Raw genomic sequence first — 20,748 nt, 5'->3', positions numbered from 1 at the left:
CACACACACACACACACTCCCTCTCTATGATCTGCTAATGTAGGACTACAGTATAGTATGTTGAGCAGATGCTTTCTAATCAGGGCTTATCAGGTCTGCTAAGATGTGTTGTGCCACACTGACCTTAATCACAGAGTTGAGAGTTACCTTGTCTGGTAGAGTACGTTGGGTAGAGATTGTCTGGTAGAGGACGTTGAGTAGAGATTGTCTGGTAGAGGACGTTGAGTAGAGATTGTCTGATAGAGGACGTTGGGTAGAGATTGTCTGGTAGAAGACGTTGAGTAGAGATTGTCTGGTAGAGGACGTTGAGTAGAGATTGTCTGGTAGAGGACGTTGGGTAGAGATTGTCTGGTAGAAGACGTTGAGTAGAGATTGTCTGGTAGAGGACGTTGAGTAGAGATTGTCTGGTAGAGGACGTTGGGTAGAGATTGTCTGGTAGAGGACGTTGAGTAGAGATTGTCTGGTAGAGGACGTTGAGTAGAGATTGTCTGGTAGAGGACGTTGAGTAGAGATTGTCTGGTAGAGGACGTTGAGTAGAGATTGTCTGGTAGAAGACGTTGAGTAGAGATTGTCTGGTAGAGGACGTTGAGTAGAGATTGTCTGGTAGAAGACGTTGAGTAGAGATTGTCTGGTAGAGGACGTTGAGTAGAGATTGTCTGGTAGAGGACGTTGGGTAGAGATTGTCTGGTAGAGGACGTTGAGTAGAGATTGTCTGGTAGAGGACGTTGAGTAGAGATTGTCTGGTAGAGGACGTTGAGTAGAGATTGTCTGGTAGAAGACGTTGAGTAGAGATTGTCTGGTAGAGGATGTTGAGTAGAGATTCAATCAATCAATCAAATGTATTTATAAGCCTTTTTTATATCAGCCGGCGTCACAAAGTGCTGTACAGAAACCCAGCCTAAAACACCTAACAGCAAGCAATGCAGGTGTAGAAGCATGGTGGCTAGGAAAAACTCCCTAGAAAGGCCAAAACCTAGGAAGAAACCTAGAGAGGAACCAGGCTCTGAGGGGTAGCCAGTCCTCTTCAGGCTGTGCCGGGTGGAGATTATAACATGGCCAAGATGTTCAAACGTTCATAGATGACCAGCAGGATCATATAATAATAATCACAGTGGTTGTAGAGGGTGCAACAGGTCAGCTCCTCAGGAGGAAATGTCAGTTGGCTTTTCATAGCCGATCATTCAGAGGTAGAGACAGCAAGTGTGGTAGAGAGAAAGTCCAAAACAGAAGGTCCGGGACAAGGTAGCACGTCCAGTGAACAGGTCAGGGTTCCATAGCCGCAGGCAGAACAGTTGAAACTGGAGCAGCAGCATGACCAGGTGGACTGGGGACAGCAAGGAGTCATCAGGCCAGGTAGTCCTGAGGCATGGTCCTAGGGCTCAGGTCCTCAGAGAGAAGAAAGAGAGAAAGAGAGAATTAGAGGGAGGACACTGGATAAGACAGGAGAAATACTCCAGATATAACAGACTGACCCTAGCCCCCCGACACAAACTATTGCAACATAAATACTGGAGGTTGAGACAGGAGGGGTCGGGAGATACTGTGGCCCTGTCCGACGATACCCCCGGACAGGGTCAAACAGGCAGGATATAACCCCACCTACTTTGTCAAAGCACAGCCCACACACCACTAGAGGGATATCTTCAACCACCAACCTACTACCCTGAGACAAGGCTGAGTATAGCCCACAAAGATCTCCCCCACGGCACGATCCCGAGGGGGGCGCCAACCCGGACAGGAAGATGACGTCAGTGACTCAACCCACTCAAGTGACGCACCCCTCCTAGGGATGGCATGGAAGAGCACCAGTAAGCTAGTGACTCAGCCCCGTAATAGGGTTAGAGGCAGAAAATCCCAGTGGAGAGAGGGGAACCGGCCAGGCAGAGACAGCAATGGCAGTTCGTCGCTCCAGTGCCTTTCCATTCAGCTTCACACCCCTGGGCCAGACTACACTCAATCATAGGACCTACTGAAGAGATGAGACTTCAATAAAGACTTAAAGGTCGAGACCGAGTCTGCGTCTCTCACATGGATAGGCAGACCATTCTGTAAAATGGAGCTCTATAGGAGAAAGCCCTGCCTCCAGCTGTTTGCTTAGAAATTCTAGGGACAGTAAGGAAGCCTGCGTCTTGTGACCGTAGTGTACGTGCAGGTATGTTACGGCAGGACCAAATTGGAAAGATAGGTAGGAGTAAGCCCATGTAATGCTTTGTAGTTTAGCAGTAAACTCTTGACATCAGCCTTAGCCTTAACAGGAAGCCAGTGTAGAGAGGCTAGCCCTGGAGTAATATGATCACATTTTTGGGTTCTAGTCAATATTGTCTGGTAGAGGACGTTGAGTAGAGATTGTCTGGTAGAGGACGTTGAGTAGAGATTGTCTGGTAGAGTACGTTGAGTAGAGATTGTCTGGTAGAGTACGTTGAGTAGAGATTGTCTGGTAGAGGACGTTGAGTAGAGATTGTCTGGTAGAGTACGTTGAGTAGAGATTGTCTGGTAGAGGACGTTGAGTAGAGATTGTCTGGTAGAGGACGTTGAGTAGAGATTGTCTGGTAGAGGACGTTGAGTAGAGATTGTCTGGTAGAGGACGTTGAGTAGAGATTGTCTAGTAGAGGACGTTGGGTAGAGGTTGTCTGGTAGAGTACGTTGAGTAGAGATTGTCTGGTAGAGGATGTTGAGTAGAGATTGTCTGGTAGAGGACATTGAGTAGAGATTGTCTGGTAGAGGACGTTGAGTAGAGATTGTCTGGTAGAGGACGTTGAGTAGAGATTGTCTGGTAGAGGACGTTGAGTAGAGATTGTCTGGTAGAGGACGCTGGGTAGAGATTGTCTGGTAGAGGACGTTGAGTAGAGATTGTCTGGTAGAGGACGTTGAGTAGAGATTGTCTGGTAGAGGATGTTGAGTAGAGATTGTCTGGTAGAGGATGTTGAGTAGAGATTGTCTGGTAGAGGACGCTGGGTAGAGATTGTCTGGTAGAGGACGTTGAGTAGAGATTGTCTGGTAGAAGACGTTGAGTAGAGATTGTCTGGTAGAGGACGTTGAGTAGAGATTGTCTGGTAGAGTACGTTGGGTAGAGATTGTCTGGTAGAGGACGTTGAGTAGAGATTGTCTGGTAGAAGACGTTGAGTAGAGATTGTCTGGTAGAGGACGTTGAGTAGAGATTGTCTGGTAGAGTACGTTGGGTAGAGATTGTCTGGTAGAGGACGTTGAGTAGAGATTGTCTGGTAGAGGACGTTGAGTAGAGATTGTCTGGTAGAGGATGTTGAGTAGAGATTGTCTGGTAGAGGACGCTGGGTAGAGATTGTCTGGTAGAGGACGTTGAGTAGAGATTGTCTGGTAGAAGACGTTGAGTAGAGATTGTCTGGTAGAGGACGTTGAGTAGAGATTGTCTGGTAGAGTACGTTGGGTAGAGATTGTCTGGTAGAGGACGTTGAGTATAGATTGTCTAGTAGAAGACGTTGAGTAGAGATTGTCTGGTAGAGGACGTTGCGTAGAGATTGTCTGGTAGAGTACGTTGGGTAGAGATTGTCTGGTAGAGGACGTTGAGTAGAGATTGTCTGGTAGAGGACGTTGAGTAGAGATTGTCTGGTAGAGGTCGTTGAGTAGAGATTGTCTGGTAGAAGACGTTGAGTAGAGATTGTCTGGTAGAGGACGTTGAGTAGAGATTGTCTGGTAGATGACGTTGAGTAGAGATTGTCTGGTAGAGGACGTTGAGATTGTCTGGTAGAGGACGTTGGGTAGAGATTTTATGGGGTATTGCCTTGTTCATATCAACAACCATAGTCCACCGCTGATCCTTGGAGACGTATACTGTATGCATTTATTCTGTTTGGAAGCTTAGACCATGAACTGTGTAAGGAGAGGTAGACATATGTTGAGGAAGAATTTGAGGAATTTACCATTTCCCCAAATCCTTATCCCTTTGGTGGTGTTTGATTAGTGCCAGCCAATGTATTCAATATCTGAGGGAGTGGATTCTATTAAAACCATATGTTTAGGTCTAGCCTATAGAAAGCTGATGGGATCCTCCTCTTTTTAATAGAGGCCATCACTCTGTTTTCTCACATAATTGCATAGCCTATAGAAATGTTGAGCAACAAGAGCTCATTGGCTCTCATGGTGTTTGATTAGATTTTCGGTTACATTTGCATTGATGTCAGAGTGATTAGAGGGACACTAATGCTGAGTACCTGGCAGTTAGCAAGTTTGGTAGGCTACTAATGACCATCAGCTGCATCAGAGCTTGGAGAAGACTAATTGAGAAGACAAATTACCGTGACTCAAAGGTTACATGGAATTTGACTGCCTTCATGACTCGTGACCGCCAGTGTGGTGGTAATACGGTCACCTTAACAGCCCTATCCATACAGAGGCATAAGTATCATACCCCCCCCCCTCTAAAAAAAAAATGCTAACCTCCCCTGTTATTGTAATGGTGAGAGGTTAGCATGTCTTTGGGGTATTATATTTGTGCGTCTGTAACTTTCTTACTTATCATTATTCACGATTCATTCAGGACTATCCGTAATCATTGTAGCATCCACATTAATGTAGAAGTGTTAAGAAACATATTATATTCTTATTTACAATTAAAGTGACTCCAAATAACACCATACATTCTTTACCATGAATTTATTTTGGACACAACCAAATCAAACAGCAAATTCATTCAACAAGTTTGTAGAGTCACAAGCTTGATGTAATCATTGCGTGCTAAGAATATGGAACCAAATACTAAACGTTTGACTACTTTAATACACATATAAGTGAATTTGTCCCACTTTTGTTCCCCAAAAATGGGGGGACTTTGCAGTTGAAGTCGGAAGTTTACATACACCTTAGCCAAATACATTTAAACTCCGTTTTTCACCATTTCTGACAAGGATTTTTACAAGGATTAAATTCCTTGTAATAATTCCCTGTCTTAGGTCAGTTAGGATCTTCACTTTATTTTAAGGATTTGAAATGTGAGAATAATCGGAAGCTTTAACTTCCTGACTGGTCTTGATATGTTGCTTCAATATATCCACATCATTTTCCATCCTCATCCTCATCATCTATTTTGTAAAGTGCTCCAGTCCCTCTTTCCCTGTTAAAAAGTTAACAGGGAAAGACCATAGTAACACTGCAAAAAGACTAGAAATCATGGTGAATAACAATCTAACACAGGATGCAGTCGAAATAGCAATAGCCTTCAATTCCTACTTTATTGACTCTGTCAGGGTACTGACACAGAACCCCTCCACTGGTTTCTCGGGCTCAGTGCTAGTGAATGACGCTCAACCTGACTTCATCATAAGGGAGGTTTCTGAGTTAAAGGTGAACAAGGTGATTAGCTCACTAAAGAACTCTAAAGCCAAAGATGTGTTTGGGCTGGACTCTACCTTTCTTAAAAACTACAAAGAGTCACTCATTGGCCCCATTACTAAGGTCACTAGCACATATATTGGTCTCGGGGTGTTTCCAAGGGTATGGAAGTCGGCCATAATAACGGCCTTCTTTAAATAGGGCGACCCTGCTGATGTGAGTAACTACAGGCCCATTAGTATACTACCTGTGGTGTTAAAGGTTGTTGAAAAGTGTGTAATAGAACAACTGATTGCCCACCTCAACAACAGCCCCTTCACATTACACTCCATGCAGTTTGGCTTCAGAGCAAAACACTCCACAGAAACGGCCAACTGCTTTCTTCTGGAAAATGTGAATTCCAAGATGGACAAAGGGGGCGTTGTTGGGGCTGTGTTTCTGGAACTAGGGAAGGCTTTTGATACTGTTAACCATGAGATTCTCATCACAAAATTGTCCATGTTCAACTTTTCCCTCGATGCCTTGAGATGGATGAAATCATACCTTGAAGGCAGAACTCAGTGTGTCAGAGTGAGCAATGAGCTGTCGCCCACTCTTAGCTATGATGTGGGCGTGCCCCAAGGGTCAATACTGGGGCCCCTCCTGTTCAGCCTGTACATTAATGATCTGCCTTCTGTCTGTACTGGGTCTGAAGTTCAAATGTATGCAGATGATACAGTGATATATGTGCATGCAAAGAGCAAACAACAAGCTGCACAAGAACTCACTACTGTAATGGTCCAGGTTACAAACAGGCTATCAAAGTGCTTGATAGGAAGCCCAATAGCCATCATCACTGTTACATCCTCAGAAACCATGAGCTCCTGAGTTGGGAAAATCTTGTGCAGTACACCGACGCATGTCTTGTATTCAAGATCCTAAATGGCCTAGCTCCTCCCCCTCCACTCAGTATTTTAGTTCAACAGAAAGCCCAAACATATGGCAGCAAATCCACAAGGTCTGCCATGAGAGGTGACTGTATAGTTCCCTTAAGGAAAAGCACCCTTAGTAAATCCGCTTTCTCTGTGAGAGCTTCCCATGTCTGGAATACACTGCCATCAGACACACATAACTGCACCACATATCACACTTTCACAAAGTGCATGAAGACATGGCTAAAGGTCAATCAGATTTGTGAACATAATCCCTAGCTGTGTATTGCCGCGTTCCATGTTGTCTGTTGTCTGTAGCTTGTGTGGTGTGGAAACACTTTGTTGCTTTTATGAATTTTGTCTTGCTGCTTTTTGTCCTATGTTGCTCTGTCTGTATGCTATGTCTTGCTTGTCCTATGTTGCTCTGCGTGTGCTCACTGCTCAATGATTGTCTATATTGTAATTGTTTTTAATAACCTGCCCAAGGACCGCGGTTGAAAATTAGCCGGCTGGCTAAAACCGGCAAATTTTACTAAAACGTTGATTCATGTGCACTGTCCCTGTAAAAATAAACTCAACTCAACTCTTGAGGCAAATCACCCCCACAACATGATGCTGCCACCCCCGTGCTTCACGTTTGGGATGGTGTTCTTCGGCTTGCGAGCATCCCCCTTTTTCCTCCAAACATAATGATGGTCATTATTGCCAAACAGTTCTATTTTTGTTTCATCAGACTATAGGACATTTCTCCAAAAAGTACAATATTTGTCCCCATGTGCAGTTGCAAACCGTAGTCTGGCTTTTTTATGGTGATTTTGGAGCAGTGGCTTCTTCCTTGTTGAGCAGCCTTTCGGGTTATGTCGATATAGGACTCGTTTTACTGTGGATATAGATACTTTTGTATCGGTTTCCTCCAGCATCTTCACAAGGTCCTTTGCTGTTGTTCTGGGATTGATTTGCGCTTTTCGCACCAAAGTACATTAATCTCTAGGAGACAGAATGCGTCTCCTTCTTGAGCGGTATGACGGCTGCGTGGTCCCATGGTGTTTATACTTGTTTACTATTGTTTGTAAAGATGAACGTGGTACTTTCAGGCATTTGGAAATTGCTCCCAATGATGAACCAGACTTGTAGAGGTCTACAATTTTTTTATGAGGTCTTGGCTGATTTCTTTTGATTTTCCCATGATGTCAAGCAAAGAGGCTCTGAGTTTGAAGGTAGGCCTTGAAATACATCCAAAGGTACACCTCCAATTGACTCAAATGATGTCAATTAGCCTATCAGAAGCTTCTAAAGCCATGACATGATTTTCTAGAATTTTTCAAGCTGTTTAATTAAATGCACAGTCAACTTAGTGTATGTAAACTTCTGACCCACTTGAATTGTGATACAGTGAATTAAAAGTGAAATAATCTGTCTGTAAACAATTGTTGGAAAAATGACTTGTGTCATGCACAAAGTAGATTGTTTGTTACAATACATTTGTGGAGGAGTTGAAAAATGAGTTTTAATGACTCCAACCTAAGTGTATGTAAACTTCCGACTTCAACTGTACATACATATACACTTTTTAAAATAGAATATATTTTTATTATTCCCCACAAACCCCACCACCCCTCCCCCAATTGGAGTAAACTAATAAACAGTAACACGTAGGCTTCTACCTTCAGTTTATACGTATTATACACATTTTACAGACACAATCTGTTTTACAATAGCTATATTTAGTTTGTTTTTAGTCCTGGCCTTCCTCTATTTCTGATGTCCATCCAGTTTCATTTCTATTTGTAACTGTGCTATTTCACAAAGGTTCTGAGCCTATATACATTTTACAGATCCCGTATGTTTTACATTGTTTATCTTGTTATTAGTCCCACCCTTCAGCTCCATTCAACCCCTCACATCTATCTCTCAACATCATCCATTTTGGATTTATATTCGCCATACATTTTTCAACTGTGCAGTGATGCTTCTCAAAAGTACTGAACCTTTCTATTCTCATAGTTTATACGGATTGTAAATTAAAAATACATTTTTTTTGCTAAAATAATTATTATATTATTGATTGATTGACTATGACTTTTCAAATCACCCAGTATTGCTACCTGCAGTGTTAGTTCTAGGTAAATGTTGCAATTCTTCAGCCATTCCTGGACCTGTGATACAAAACGAGCTACATATGGACAGTACCAAATAAATGATCTATGAGCTGGGAATATTGTAACCCCCATATATATAGCATTCTATTGGTTGCAAGAATGTTGTATAATAATTTAAGTTTTGAATAAGGCATTGTTTTGCGTGTCAATTCATAAACCATGTGCCATGGAATCGGTATATCGAAAATCTCTTCCCAACTATTTTACAATTTATATGCACAGCTGTCAATTTTTTGTTCCTTAAATAAAACTGGTATATATTTTTATTTATCACAAATTTCTTTAACCAATTCTGGTCATTAATGCAGGGCCGACAGACAAGTTCCTTACTTTTCCCCCTTCCACTTGCCTCTTCCATTTTTGTGGTAATGCTGCAATTAGTTGGTTGTAATTTTGGGTAGAGCAGACATTTCTATGTCTGTGTTAGTTGCATGTGTGACATAACTCCATAGTTTTTTGTATATTTAAAGACAAGATAAATTCAAGAATAGTGTGATTAGTGACAATACCCTATAACTTGTGAATGATATATTTTCTGCTCGGAAATTAGAGGCGTGATGAAATGTGTGCAGCTTGCACAAAAAAAAACAAAGCAGAGCTCATGTCTTTCATGAGAATTTTTTCAAATCATCATTAGAGTTGCATCATGCAGCCTAAGAATGCTCCAAAAAATCACAACATATAGCCCAACGTTTGCATAACAAGTAAAGTGGCCAAATAACTCATTTAAATGAAGCACATTATTCCACTCTACAAGGGGTGTAAAGCCTAACTGGCATACATAAGCAGTGTGTGAGTTTCAAGTTTGAGGAAGGTCATTTTCACCATAAAAATGCACCTTTCTAATTAAAGCATTACATGCATAATCGCATTTGCGGTCACTTTTAAGAATGGTGTTTTCATACTAATGGTGCATTCGCACTTATAGCCTACTACCATGTGCGCGCATTGCTGCGCTTATGATGTAAAGAAATAGCCTAATAGTTTATCAACATTTTAAGCTAAACGTTCTGTTGCATCAGCTGCATTACTTAAAAAAGTTTTTTGATGCTAGTAGTTGTATAACTTTGGGATCCCACAACTATCCCAGACTATGTTTGGAATATTTGATTCTTGCACAGAATATGAAACATAGTAGATTGACATAGACTAGTGCTTTTGCTGTCCGTTAGGTCTACTCATCTTGTTGGCTGACAAAGTAAATGTGGACAGTTCTTCCAATATCTTCAATATGCACCTCGGAATTGGATAAGGACGCGCGTAGTTGCATCCCAGATGTGTCTGTCTTCACTTGTAGCCTGTGAGAAAGACCCGATCACCTGATGGAGAGACATGTGAGTGAGAGATGATTCAGAGCGCGCATCACTCAGGGAGAAGGGAATTATAATTATTATATTCAGCCCAAAGGCTCAACGGCCACTAGCCACAAAAGGCATGGATTTCTTTAAGAGAAATTATTGCCACACAAAGAGGATGCCGCCAGGTAATTCTAGGCATGATCAAGTGCTTGTTAATTTATGAATGAGAAGCTGATGTAGGTGTACAGCCTGTGCAAAAAACATACCTTTCATGAGACTTTTTTCAAATCATCATTAGAGTTGCATCATACAGACTTAGAATGCATCGAAACATATAGCCAAGCGTTTGTATCACAACTAAAGTTACATGAATAACTCTACATTAAGCGTATAGTAGGACCTGTTTCTTTGTAACTGCCCAAGATAGAATAGCCGCATGTGAGCACGCCCCAAATGTTTGGAAAAAATAGCCTTTCTATTTTATTCAGCTTTGTTCAATTGTATTCTTCATACTATAAAATAATGTAAAATAATTCTAAGCAAATCTTGACTGCTAAATGAACTAGTGTAGCCCACAGCCATAGGGCAAAGCCATATCAGAGCCTAACATAATGACAACTCAGAGTATGCTGTTCTGTTCTTCTGAAATAGACTACGTTTTCTTCATATCATGATTTTTTAGACGTGTCTAACATAAATAATGGATTTACTGTGATGGTGTAGGCCAGTGGTTCCCAAACTTTTTATAGTCCCGTACCCCTTCAAACATTCAACCTCCAGCTGAGTACCACCTCTAGCACCAGGGTCAGCGCACTCTCAAATGTTGTTTTTTGCCATCGTTGTAAGCCTGCCACATACACACTATACGATACATTTATTAAACATAAGAATGAGAGTGAGTTTTTGTCACAACTCGGCTCATAGGAAGTGACAAAGAGCTCTTATAGAACCAGGGTACAAATAATAATATAATAATAATCAATCATTTTGCTCTTTATTTAACCATCTTACATATAAAACCTTATTTGTTCATCGAAAATTGTGAATAACTCACTACTCACGTTCACCGGACGTGCTACCTGTCCCAGACCTGCTGTTTTCAACTCTCTAGAGACAGCAGGAGCGGTAGAGATACTCTTAAGGATCGGCTATGAAAAGCCAACTGACATTTACTCCTGAGGTGCTGCACCCTCGACAACTACTGTGATTATTATTATTTGACCCTGCTGGTCATTTATGAACATTTGAACACCTTGGCCATGTTCTGTTATAATCTCCACCCGGCACAGCCAGAAGAGGACTGGCCACCCCTCATAGCCTGGTTCTTCTCTAGGTTTCTTCCTAGGTTTTGGCCTTTCTAGGTTTTTGCCTTTCTAGTTTTTCCTAGCCACCGTGCTTCTACACCTGCATTGCTTGCTGTTTGGGGTTTTAGGCTGGGTTTCTGTACAGCACTTTGAGATATCACTGATGTACGAAGGACTATATAAATACATTTGATTTGATTTGACTACAGGTTAATGAGAAGGTTGTGCTTGAAAGGATAAACATAACTCTGCAATGTTGGGTTGTATTGGAGAGAGTCTCAGTCGTAAATCATGTTCCACACACAGTCTGTGCCTGTATTTAGTTTTCATGCCAGTGAGGGCCAGGAATACACTCTCACATAGGTACGTGGTTGCAAAGGGCATCAGTGTCTTAACAGCGTAATTTGCCAAAGCAGGATACTCTGAGTACAGCCCAATCCAGTAATCTGGCAGTGGCTTCTGATTAAATTACATTTTCACAGAAATGCGTGTTGCAATTTTGATGAGGCTCTCTTGTTCAGATATCGGTAAGTGGACTGGAGGCAGGGGCATGAACGGGATAACAAATCCAGTTGTTTGTGTCATCCGTTTTGGGAAAGTACCTGCATAAATGCGCACCCAACTCACTTAGGTGCTTTGCTGTATCACATTTGACATTGTCCGTAAGCTTGAATTCATTTGCACACAAAAAAATCATACAATGATGGAAGACCTGTGTGTTGTCCTTGTTAATGCAGACAGAGAAGAACTCCAACTTTTTAATCATAGCCTCAATTTTGTGTGTGAATATGTGTGAATATAGTTGCGGAGAGTCCCTGTAATTCTAGATTCAGATCATTCAGGAGAGAAAAAACATCACCCAGATAGGCCAGTTGTGTGAGAAATCCGTCATCATACAAGCGGTCAGACAAGTGAAAATTATGGTCAGTAAAGAAAACTTTAAGCTTGTCTCTCAATTTAAAAAAAAACGTTTCAATACTTTGCCCTTTAATAACCAGCGCACTTCTGTATGTTGTAAAAGCGTTACATGGTCGCTGCCCATATCATTGCATAGTGCAGAAAATACACAAGAGTTCAGGGGCCTTGCTTCAACAAAGTTAACCATTTTCACTGTAGTGTCCAAAATGTCTTTCAAGCTGTCAGGCATTCCCTTGGCAGCAAGAGCCTCTCGGTGGATGCTGCAGTTCTACCCAAGTGGCGTCGGGAACAACTGCTTGCACGCGCGTTACCACTCCACTACGTCTCCCTGACATGGCTTTTGCTCCGTCAGTACAGATACCAACATGAGCAGCAGCTACGTTTGGCTACATACGGACCATTAGTGGAATTCCCGCGAGAGAGTAACAGTTAATGTGATTGGATGTTAATTATTTGACAAGGCTACCTGTATTTGACATTGTGTTGTTATTTCTCTGAACACTAGATGGTTTAATTATATTTTTGGCAGTGAAACGAGGCTACTCAGGCGAGAGAAAAAAACTCACCCAAATGTATATGTTGGAAAATATAAATGGACTGTTTGAAGATGTGAAGAAAAAAAATAATACAGCATTGCACATTATATTCTTAAATGTTTTTATTTAACCATTATTCGTACCCATAGGCTGGCTACCTGTGGCCTGCCGGTTCTGTTTGGATATGTTAAGCCTAATTCAGAGGCTATTTATTTTGGCTGTTGCCAGTGTAGGTGATATGTGATATGAACACAGAGTCTATTGAGAGGTCCTCTGGGACATCAGATGATGTAACATTCTATTGCCCATCATACAGCTGTGCCTGAGCCCTGGAGACACAGTTATAGTGTGTGTGTGTGTGTGTGTGTGTGTGCGTGCGTGTGTGCGTGCGTGTGTGCGTGCGTGCGTGCGTGCGTGTGTGTGTGCGTGTGTGTGCATCCCTCTCTCTCTCATGTGTTTGGGACAGAGCCCTAGAGATGTGTTTATAGTGACTCAGTGTTAACATGAACACACATGTCCCAAAGAGAGGCTCAATGTCACACGCCATCATGTGAAGATGGGACTCAGTAGAAATGTCTAGTCCGTGTAGTTCATGTCCTGTACATTGGAAACATGTAGAGCCCTGTAAAACAACTAACTGCCTATGCTTGTTTTCATGGTACTCTCCAATCGAGGTACAAGCCATAGCTGAAGGATTTATTACCATGACTACAATAGTTCTGCATATATTTCACATAAAGCACTTCTACTCATCATCTCTACTCCGTGTTCGTAAAATATCGGAACATCGGAACATTTCAAACTAAAGTACAAAAAAAAAAAAAAAATGTTTTTGTTGAAATAAAGGCCTACGCTAAAGAGGTCATGATTTTTGAGGGAACAGTTCTAGTACATGTATGTTATTCAGGGCCTCTTAGCTTCCATCTCTCCTGACTTTTCTCTCAGTGTCACAACACAACAGCATTCATAGATACATATGGTTCTCATCACGGCGGGTCGATAGACAGGGTGATATGTGACCGTCCAGGGAGGCTCAACATTGATTTCCCATAATGTAAACATGACATGTGGTCACACAACCTTTTTATTTGAGCAACAATCATGTATTCCAATCAGTCAGGATCTCACTGGAGAGCCGGAGAGCTTGATAGTTTAACCAGGGACCCAAAATGAATCGACCTCAACCAGGTGTCCAGTGTTAACCTGGGACCCAAAAGGAATCGACCTCAACCAGGTGTCCAGTGTTAACCTGGGACCCAAAAGGAATCGACCTCAACCAGGTGTCCAATGTTAACCTGGGACCCAAAAGAAATCGACCTCAACCAGGTGTCCAGTGTTAACCTGGGACCCAAAAGGAATCACCTCAACCAAGTGTCCAGTGTTAACCTGGGACCCAAAAGAAATCACCTCAACCAGGTGTCCAGTGTTAACCTGGGACCCAAAATGAATCGACCTCAACCAGGTGTCCAGTGTTAACCTGGGACCCAAAAGGAATCGACCTCAACCAGGTGTCCAGTGTTAACCTGGGACCCAAAAGAAATCGACCTCAACCAGGTGTCCAGTGTTAACCTGGGACCCAAAAGGAATCAACCTACCTTTGGGAAACACAAGTGCATCCCTGTTAGTGTTACATCATTGACTAACCCTGTATCCTCTGTGTCTGTTCCAGGGTTCCTGTCTACAGGGGACCAGGCAGCTAAGGGGAACTACGGCCTACTGGACCAGATCCAGGCTCTGAGGTGGATCAGTGAGAACATTGGATACTTCGGAGGAGACTCCAACCGTATCACAGTGTTCGGATCTGGGATAGGAGCGTCCTGTGTCAGCCTGCTCACCCTCTCACACCACTCTGAAGGTAGGAACACACTCTGTCCATGACTGGGATGGGACGGGGGGGATTGGGTATGGGATGTCTCTGTGTCAGCCTGCTCACCCTCTCACACCACTCTGAAGGTAGGAATACACTCTGTCCATGACTGGGATGGGACGGGGGGGATTGGGTATGGGATGTCTCTGTGTCAGCCTGCTCACCCTCTCACACCACTCTGAAGGTAGGAACACACTCTGTCCATGACTGGGATGGGACGGGGGGGATTGGGTACGGGATGTCTCTGTGTCAGAATCAGTTGAGGAAGTCTAGTATTTAGTTTAGAAAGTATTTTAGAAAGTGGGCATCTGGATAGATGAGAGGTGGTGTTTGGCATTGGGTTTCATCTGAGTACTGTCCTGAGTGTCTGGTTTACAGTTGATGTACTTAGATAACTGCTTTTGGGATTTGTTATCCCGAGATGCTCGAGGGGGTAAAGCGGAACCCCAGCCCCCTAAACCCTGTATAATGGAACAATTCAATCATCCAATCAAGACGGATGTTGTTTATCTAGTGGCTAACGTCATGCTTCAACCACTCAATGGAGATTGACTGTCCTGTTGCTTAGTATTATGAGAGAAGGTATGTGTAGGTTAACCCAGCTAGTGGTGGATGTGCTATATAGTCCTGTATGTCCTGCAACCGAGCTCATGAAAGTGACGAGGCTGTTTATTAGACTGTGGCAGTATGCTAATACACAGAGACACACACACACGCACTCACAGAGACACACACACACACACACAGGGGACGGGATGGACAGTGTAGAGGGCATGCTGCTGGATAGTCCGGAAAGTCATTCTGTAGATGTTCTATAGAGGGTCACACTACCAACAAACTATCTGTTAAGGTTACAGGTTATGTTCAGAATAAAGGTTAGGTTAGGGTTAGGGATAGGATTAAGGTTAGGGTTAGGGTTGGGTTTAGGATTAAGTTTAGGGGTAGGATTAAGGTTAGGGGTAGGATTAAGGTTGGGGTTAAGGTTAGGTTTAGGGCTAGGGCTAGGGTTAAGGTTAGGTTTAGGGTTAGGGGTAGGATTAAGGTTAGGGTTAGGGTTAGGGTTGGTGTTAAGTTTAGGTTTAGGGCTAGGGTTAGGTTTAAGGTTAGGGTTTGGGTTAAGATTAGGTTTAGGTTTAGGGCTAGGGTTAAGGTTAGGTTTAAGGTTAGGGCTAGGGTTAGGTTTAAGGTTAGGGTTAGGTTTAGGGCTAGGGTTAAGGTTAGGTTTAAGGTTAGGGCTAGGGTTAGGTTTAAGGTTAGGGCTAGGGTTAAGGTTAGGTTTAGGGCTAGGGTTAAGGTTAGGTTTAGGGCTAGGGTTAAGGTTAGGTTTGAGGTTAGGGCTAGGGTTAGGGTTAGGTTTAAGGTTAGGGCTAGGGTTAAGCAATTTTTACGCAGTCGCCATGTAATGCTACAAATGAGCAAGGACCATGCACAGAAACACGTTACATGGCAGGTCGTCAAGGAAGGAAGGGCGGAAGGAAGGAAGGAAATAAGGGATAAGTAAACCATTCATTACCATAATTGTCTTTATACCAACTGGGAATTCCTGGCTTGACTTTATGATAAAAGCGACCCCCACCATGCGGTCGGTGGTCGCCTTTATGCAGGGGGGTTTTTCCGCATTTTTTGCGTTGCTCCAATTACAGGACACAGTATTTGCGTTTTGTGTTTCTAATTGGCATTAATGCATTTTTTATTCAGCCTCAACATTGCTATGCTCCATGTAGCATGATATTATAAAGCCTCAGAAACCAGCTCCTCTCTGCCTCCTTCACTCTAAAGTGGATATTACCGGGGCTGCTGCAGCTTTTTGCCTCTTGAATAGAAATGTATGATGTCCTGGTACGCTGTGTGACCAGATCAACAACATGATGTCCTGATACGCTGTGTGACCAGATCAACAACATGATGCCCTGTGTGACCAGATCAATAACATGATGCCCTGGTACGCTGTGTGACCAGATAAAGCAGAACAGAGTGAAACTAGTGAGATGGTTGGTAATTGAAGTAGGAAGCTTTCCATCACGACAGGGCCTCTTGTGAGAAGTGTTACCCCCTACTCTCTCGCCGCTCTCTCTCACTCTCCACTCTCTCTCTCTCTCTCACTCAGACTGAAGTGGGCCTTCCTTCCTGAAGCGACAGGAAATACTAGAGATGAAACAGGTTTCCACTCCTGCTTATAAAACAGGATATATTTTGTCCCTTCTTTCTTTCTCACTCTCTCTCTCTCCATTTCCATCTCTCTTCCTCTCTCTCCATTTCCATCTCTCTTCCTCTCTCTCCATTTCCATCTCTCTTCCTCTCTCTCCATTTCCATCTCTCTTCCTCTCTCTCCATTTCCATCTCTCTTCCTCTCTCTCCATTTCCATCTCTCTTCCTCTCTCTCCATTTCCATCTCTCTTCCTCTCTCTCCATTTCCATCTCTCTCTCCATCTCTCTCTCTCTCTCTCTCTCTCTCTCTCTCTCTCTCTCTCTCTCTCTCTCTCCTCTCTCTCTCTCTCTCTCTCTCTCTCTCTCTCCTCTCTCTCTCTCTCTCCTCTCTCTCTCTCTCTCTCTCCTCTCTCTCTCTCTCTCTCTCTCTCTCTCTCTCTCTCTCTCTCTCTCTCTCTCTCTCTCTCTCCTCTCCTCTCTCTCTCTCTCTCTCTCTCTCTCTCTCTCTCTCTCTCTCTCTCTCTCTCTCTCTCTCTCTCTCTCTCTCTCTCTCTCTCTCACCTCCCCGGTTATCGAAATTAAACCTGGTTGGTTGTCTATGTTGCCTAGGCAATAGAACACAAACAACAACTGAACCAAACCCCTTAGCGAGGTGGAATTTGAAGTAAAATCTATTGAATAATAAACCGTGGCGCTAGCAGCTAAAACACCTGGCTGCCGTAGCAGTTAAAACACCTGGCTGCCGTAGCAGCTAAAACACCTGGCTGCCGTAGCAACTAGAACACCTGGCTGCCGTAGCAGCTAAAACACCTGGCTGCCGTAGCAGCTAGAACACCTGGCTGCCGTAGGAGCTAAAACACCTGGCTGCCGTAGCAGCTAAAACACCTGGCTGCCGTAGCAGCTAGAACACCTGGCTGCCGTAGCAGCTAGAACACCTGGCTGCCGTAGCAGCTAAAACACCTTGCTGCCGTAGCAGCTAAAACACCTGGCTGCCGTAGCAGCTAGAACACCTGGCTGCCGTAGCAGCTAAAACACCTGGCTGCCGTAGCAGCTAGAACACCTGGCTGCCGTAGCAACTAGAACACCTGGCTGCCGAAGCAGCTAGAACACCTGGCTGCCGTAGCAGCTAAAACACCTGGCTGCCGTAGCAGCTAGAACACCTGGCTGCCGTAGCAGCTAGAACACCTGGCTGCCGTAGCAGCTAAAACACCTGGCTGCCGTAGCAGCTAGAACACCTGGCTGCCGTAGCAGCTAGAACACCTGGCTGCCGTAGCAACTAGAACACCTGGCTGCCGAAGCAGCTAGAACACCTGGCTGCCGTAGCAGCTAGAACACCTGGCTGCCGTAGCAGCTAGAACACCTGGCTGCCGTAGCAGCTAGAACACCTGGCTGCCGTAGCAGCTAGAACACCTGGCTGCCGTAGCAGTACCTGGCTGCCGTAGCAGCTAGAACACCTGGCTGCCGTAGCAGCTAAAACACCTGGCTGCCGTAGCAGCTAGAACACCTGGCTGCCGTAGCAACTAGAACACCTGGCTGCCGTAGCAACTAGAACTGCTTTCTATTGAGTTGCCTCAGACTGACATGCTCTGTGAATAAAAATTAAGTCAGGAAAAAAGATTGTAAACAATGCTGAATTGTTCCTTCTCCCTCTTCTCTGGGGTTTGACTACTGCTGTTTTACCCATGAATAAATATATGCAGATCTGTTCTATTATTCATGATACCCTATTGGAGAAACAGAGGCAGTGTCACATGCAGTACAATATGTTCCACTTCTGGAGTGTGTGAAGGTAGGAAAGACACACAAAGCCCCTTTAAAGCCTACTGTCTCCAGCTACCAGGGCTGTCCACTGACCAGAGGCCACTTTCAAGCCTACTGTCTCCAGCTATCAGGGCTGTCCACTGACCAGAGGCCACTTTAAAGCCTACTGTCTCCAGCTACCAGGGCTGTCCACTGAGCAGAGGCCACTTTAAAGCCTACTGTCTCCAGCTACCAGGGCTGTCCACTGACCAGAGGCCACTTTAAAGCCTACTGTCTCCAGCTACCAGGGCTGTCCACTGAGCAGAGGCCACTTTAAAGCCTACTGTCTCCAGCTACCAGGGCTGTCCACTGAGCAGAGGCCACTTTAAAGCCTACTGTCTCCAGCTACCAGGGCTGTCCACTGAGCAGAGGCCACTTTAAAGCCTACTGTCTCCAGCTACCAGGGCTGTCCACTGACCAGAGGCCCCTTTATAACCACTTGTGCGTTGGGGAAAGTGGAAGAAGCTTTTTCAATCACTCCCCATGAGTGCTTTGGCCACCATTTCCTGCTGGGCCCTCAGGTCATTTGTGCCCGTGTGAATTATGATGTGGCTGGGGAACCATAGTCTGTCCTCTGACAACAGCTCCAGGGCATGCCTAGTGTTTGGGCACCAGAGTTTAGCCACTTTGTGTTTGTGAAAAAGTTTATTCTCTTGATTGTATTTGCCATTTGAGTCATTGAGGAGTACAATTTATGGCTTTTGTGTGTCCTCAGTGGATGTGTGGGGGTTGTCAAGAGAGCAACAGGGGGGATAACGGGCTGAAAGGAGGGGCTGGCTTCTCTGGGGGAGTGTCCTGCTCTCCGTCACACCTCAGCTTTTTCATCTCCTCCTTCACTGCTGTTATCTCTTCTATGTGTTCCTCTCTCTTCTCCTTCACTGCTGTTATCTCTTCTATGTGTTCCTCTCTCTTCTCCTTCACTGCTGTTATCTCTTCTATGTGTTCCTCTCTCTTCTCCTTCACTGCTGTTATCTCTTCTATGTGTTCCTCTCTCTTCTCCTTCACTGCTGTTATCTCTTCTATGTGTTCCTCTCTCTTCTCCTTCACTGCTGTTATCTCTTCTATGTGTTCCTCTCTCTTCTCCTTCACTGCTGTTATCTCTTCTATGTGGTCCTCTCTCTTCTCCTTCACTGCTGTTATCTCTTCTATGTGTTCCTCTCTCTTCTCCTTCACTGCTGTTATCTCTTCTATGTGGTCCTCTCTCTTCTCCTTCACTGCTGTTATCTCTTCTATGTGTTCCTCTCTCTTCTCCTTCACTGCTGTTATCTCTTCTATGTGTTCCTCTTTCTTCTCCTTCACTGCTGTTATCTCTTCTATGTGTTCCTCTCTCTCTTCTCCTTCACTGCTGTTATCTGTGCCATGTGTGGAATTTTGATTTGGTTTGAAGGTTTTGATGTAGAGGGTAGTATCATGTAGAAGTCCTTGGGCCAAAAAAATCAAAGTTTATCTACATTTATCCAACTATAATTATATTTTTTTCAGAAGAACTGAGGAGCCCATGAGCTCATGATCCATACCCCTCTCTCTCTCTCTCTCTCTTTCTCTCTCTCTCTTCCTCTCTCTCAATTTCAATTCAATGGGCTTTATTGGCATGGGAAACAAACATTTACGTTGCCAAAGCAAGTGAAATAGATAAACACGATTGAAATAAACTTTCTCTCTTACCCTGTCTTTCTCTCTCTCGCCCTCTCTCTCTCTCTCCACACAGTTTCTCTCCTCACAGTCTCTCTCTCTCTCCTCACAGTCTCTCTCTCTCTCCTCACAGTCTCTCTCTCCTCACAGTCTCTCTCTCTACCTCTCTCTCTCTTGCTCTCTCTCTCTCTGATTGCATGGTCCTCCCACCCAGCATTGGCCCACAAGCACTTTAATGTCGGCTCAAAGGTGGCCCAGTGTCGGCGTGTCCAGGGCCCTTTGGGCCGCCTGAGGGCCTCATCCATCACCGCCCCTCTCTGCTCTGTGAGAAACCCAGCCTGGGAGGTCCTACGGTGGGGTGGATCCCACACTCAGCTCCCTGTCCTGTCCTCCTCCCATCCACTCTCCCTTTCTCTTCCTACTATCTCTCTCCCTTCATTCAACAGACAATAAAAACAGGAGACTGGATACGAGAGACTCTTTCTCTCTCAGTTTCAACTCTCCGCTCTACAGTTCAGTTCTGTGCGTGTAGTGTTATTAATGAGATGGGAGGGTAATAATCTAGCAGGAGATCTGAGGCTGTGGAGGGAGAGAGGTAGAACGGCCGGTCATTAAAAGCAGAAGCGCTCTCTCTATCTCTACAGTAGAGTGATTTCTGACCATCCTATTAACTGACAATTCAACAGTTGGGTCCCTACAGAGGAAAATCTCTCTCTCTCGTTCTCGCTTCAATCTCTCTCTCTCTTGTTCTTTCTTCCTTCGCTCTCTCTCTACTCTCCCTCTTTCTCACACTCTCCCCCCTCCCTCTCTCTCTTTCGTCCTCTTTTCCCCAGTCTTCAAACAGCGAGTGGTTGCAGGAGTTATGAAGGAG

General features: G+C 44.2%; 1 protein-coding gene across 4 annotated transcripts in view; it reads left to right on the top strand.

The window, feature by feature from the left end:
- The window catches only part of nlgn3a (neuroligin 3a), a 465,555-nt gene that overhangs the window by 313,489 nt on the left and 131,318 nt on the right, over window positions 1-20,748 (top strand). For all 4 annotated transcript variants that reach the window (XM_055888135.1, XM_055888134.1, XM_055888136.1 and 1 more), the window contains one exon: window positions 14,100-14,285. In XM_055888135.1, the coding sequence (XP_055744110.1) occupies window positions 14,100-14,285 (186 nt within the window). The remainder of the gene's footprint in view (window positions 1-14,099; window positions 14,286-20,748) is intronic.

Source organism: Salvelinus fontinalis, chromosome 29 (genome assembly GCF_029448725.1).
Source record: "Salvelinus fontinalis isolate EN_2023a chromosome 29, ASM2944872v1, whole genome shotgun sequence".
NCBI classification, from domain to species: domain Eukaryota; kingdom Metazoa; phylum Chordata; class Actinopteri; order Salmoniformes; family Salmonidae; genus Salvelinus; species Salvelinus fontinalis.
This window is presented reverse-complemented; position numbering and strand designations above follow the sequence as displayed.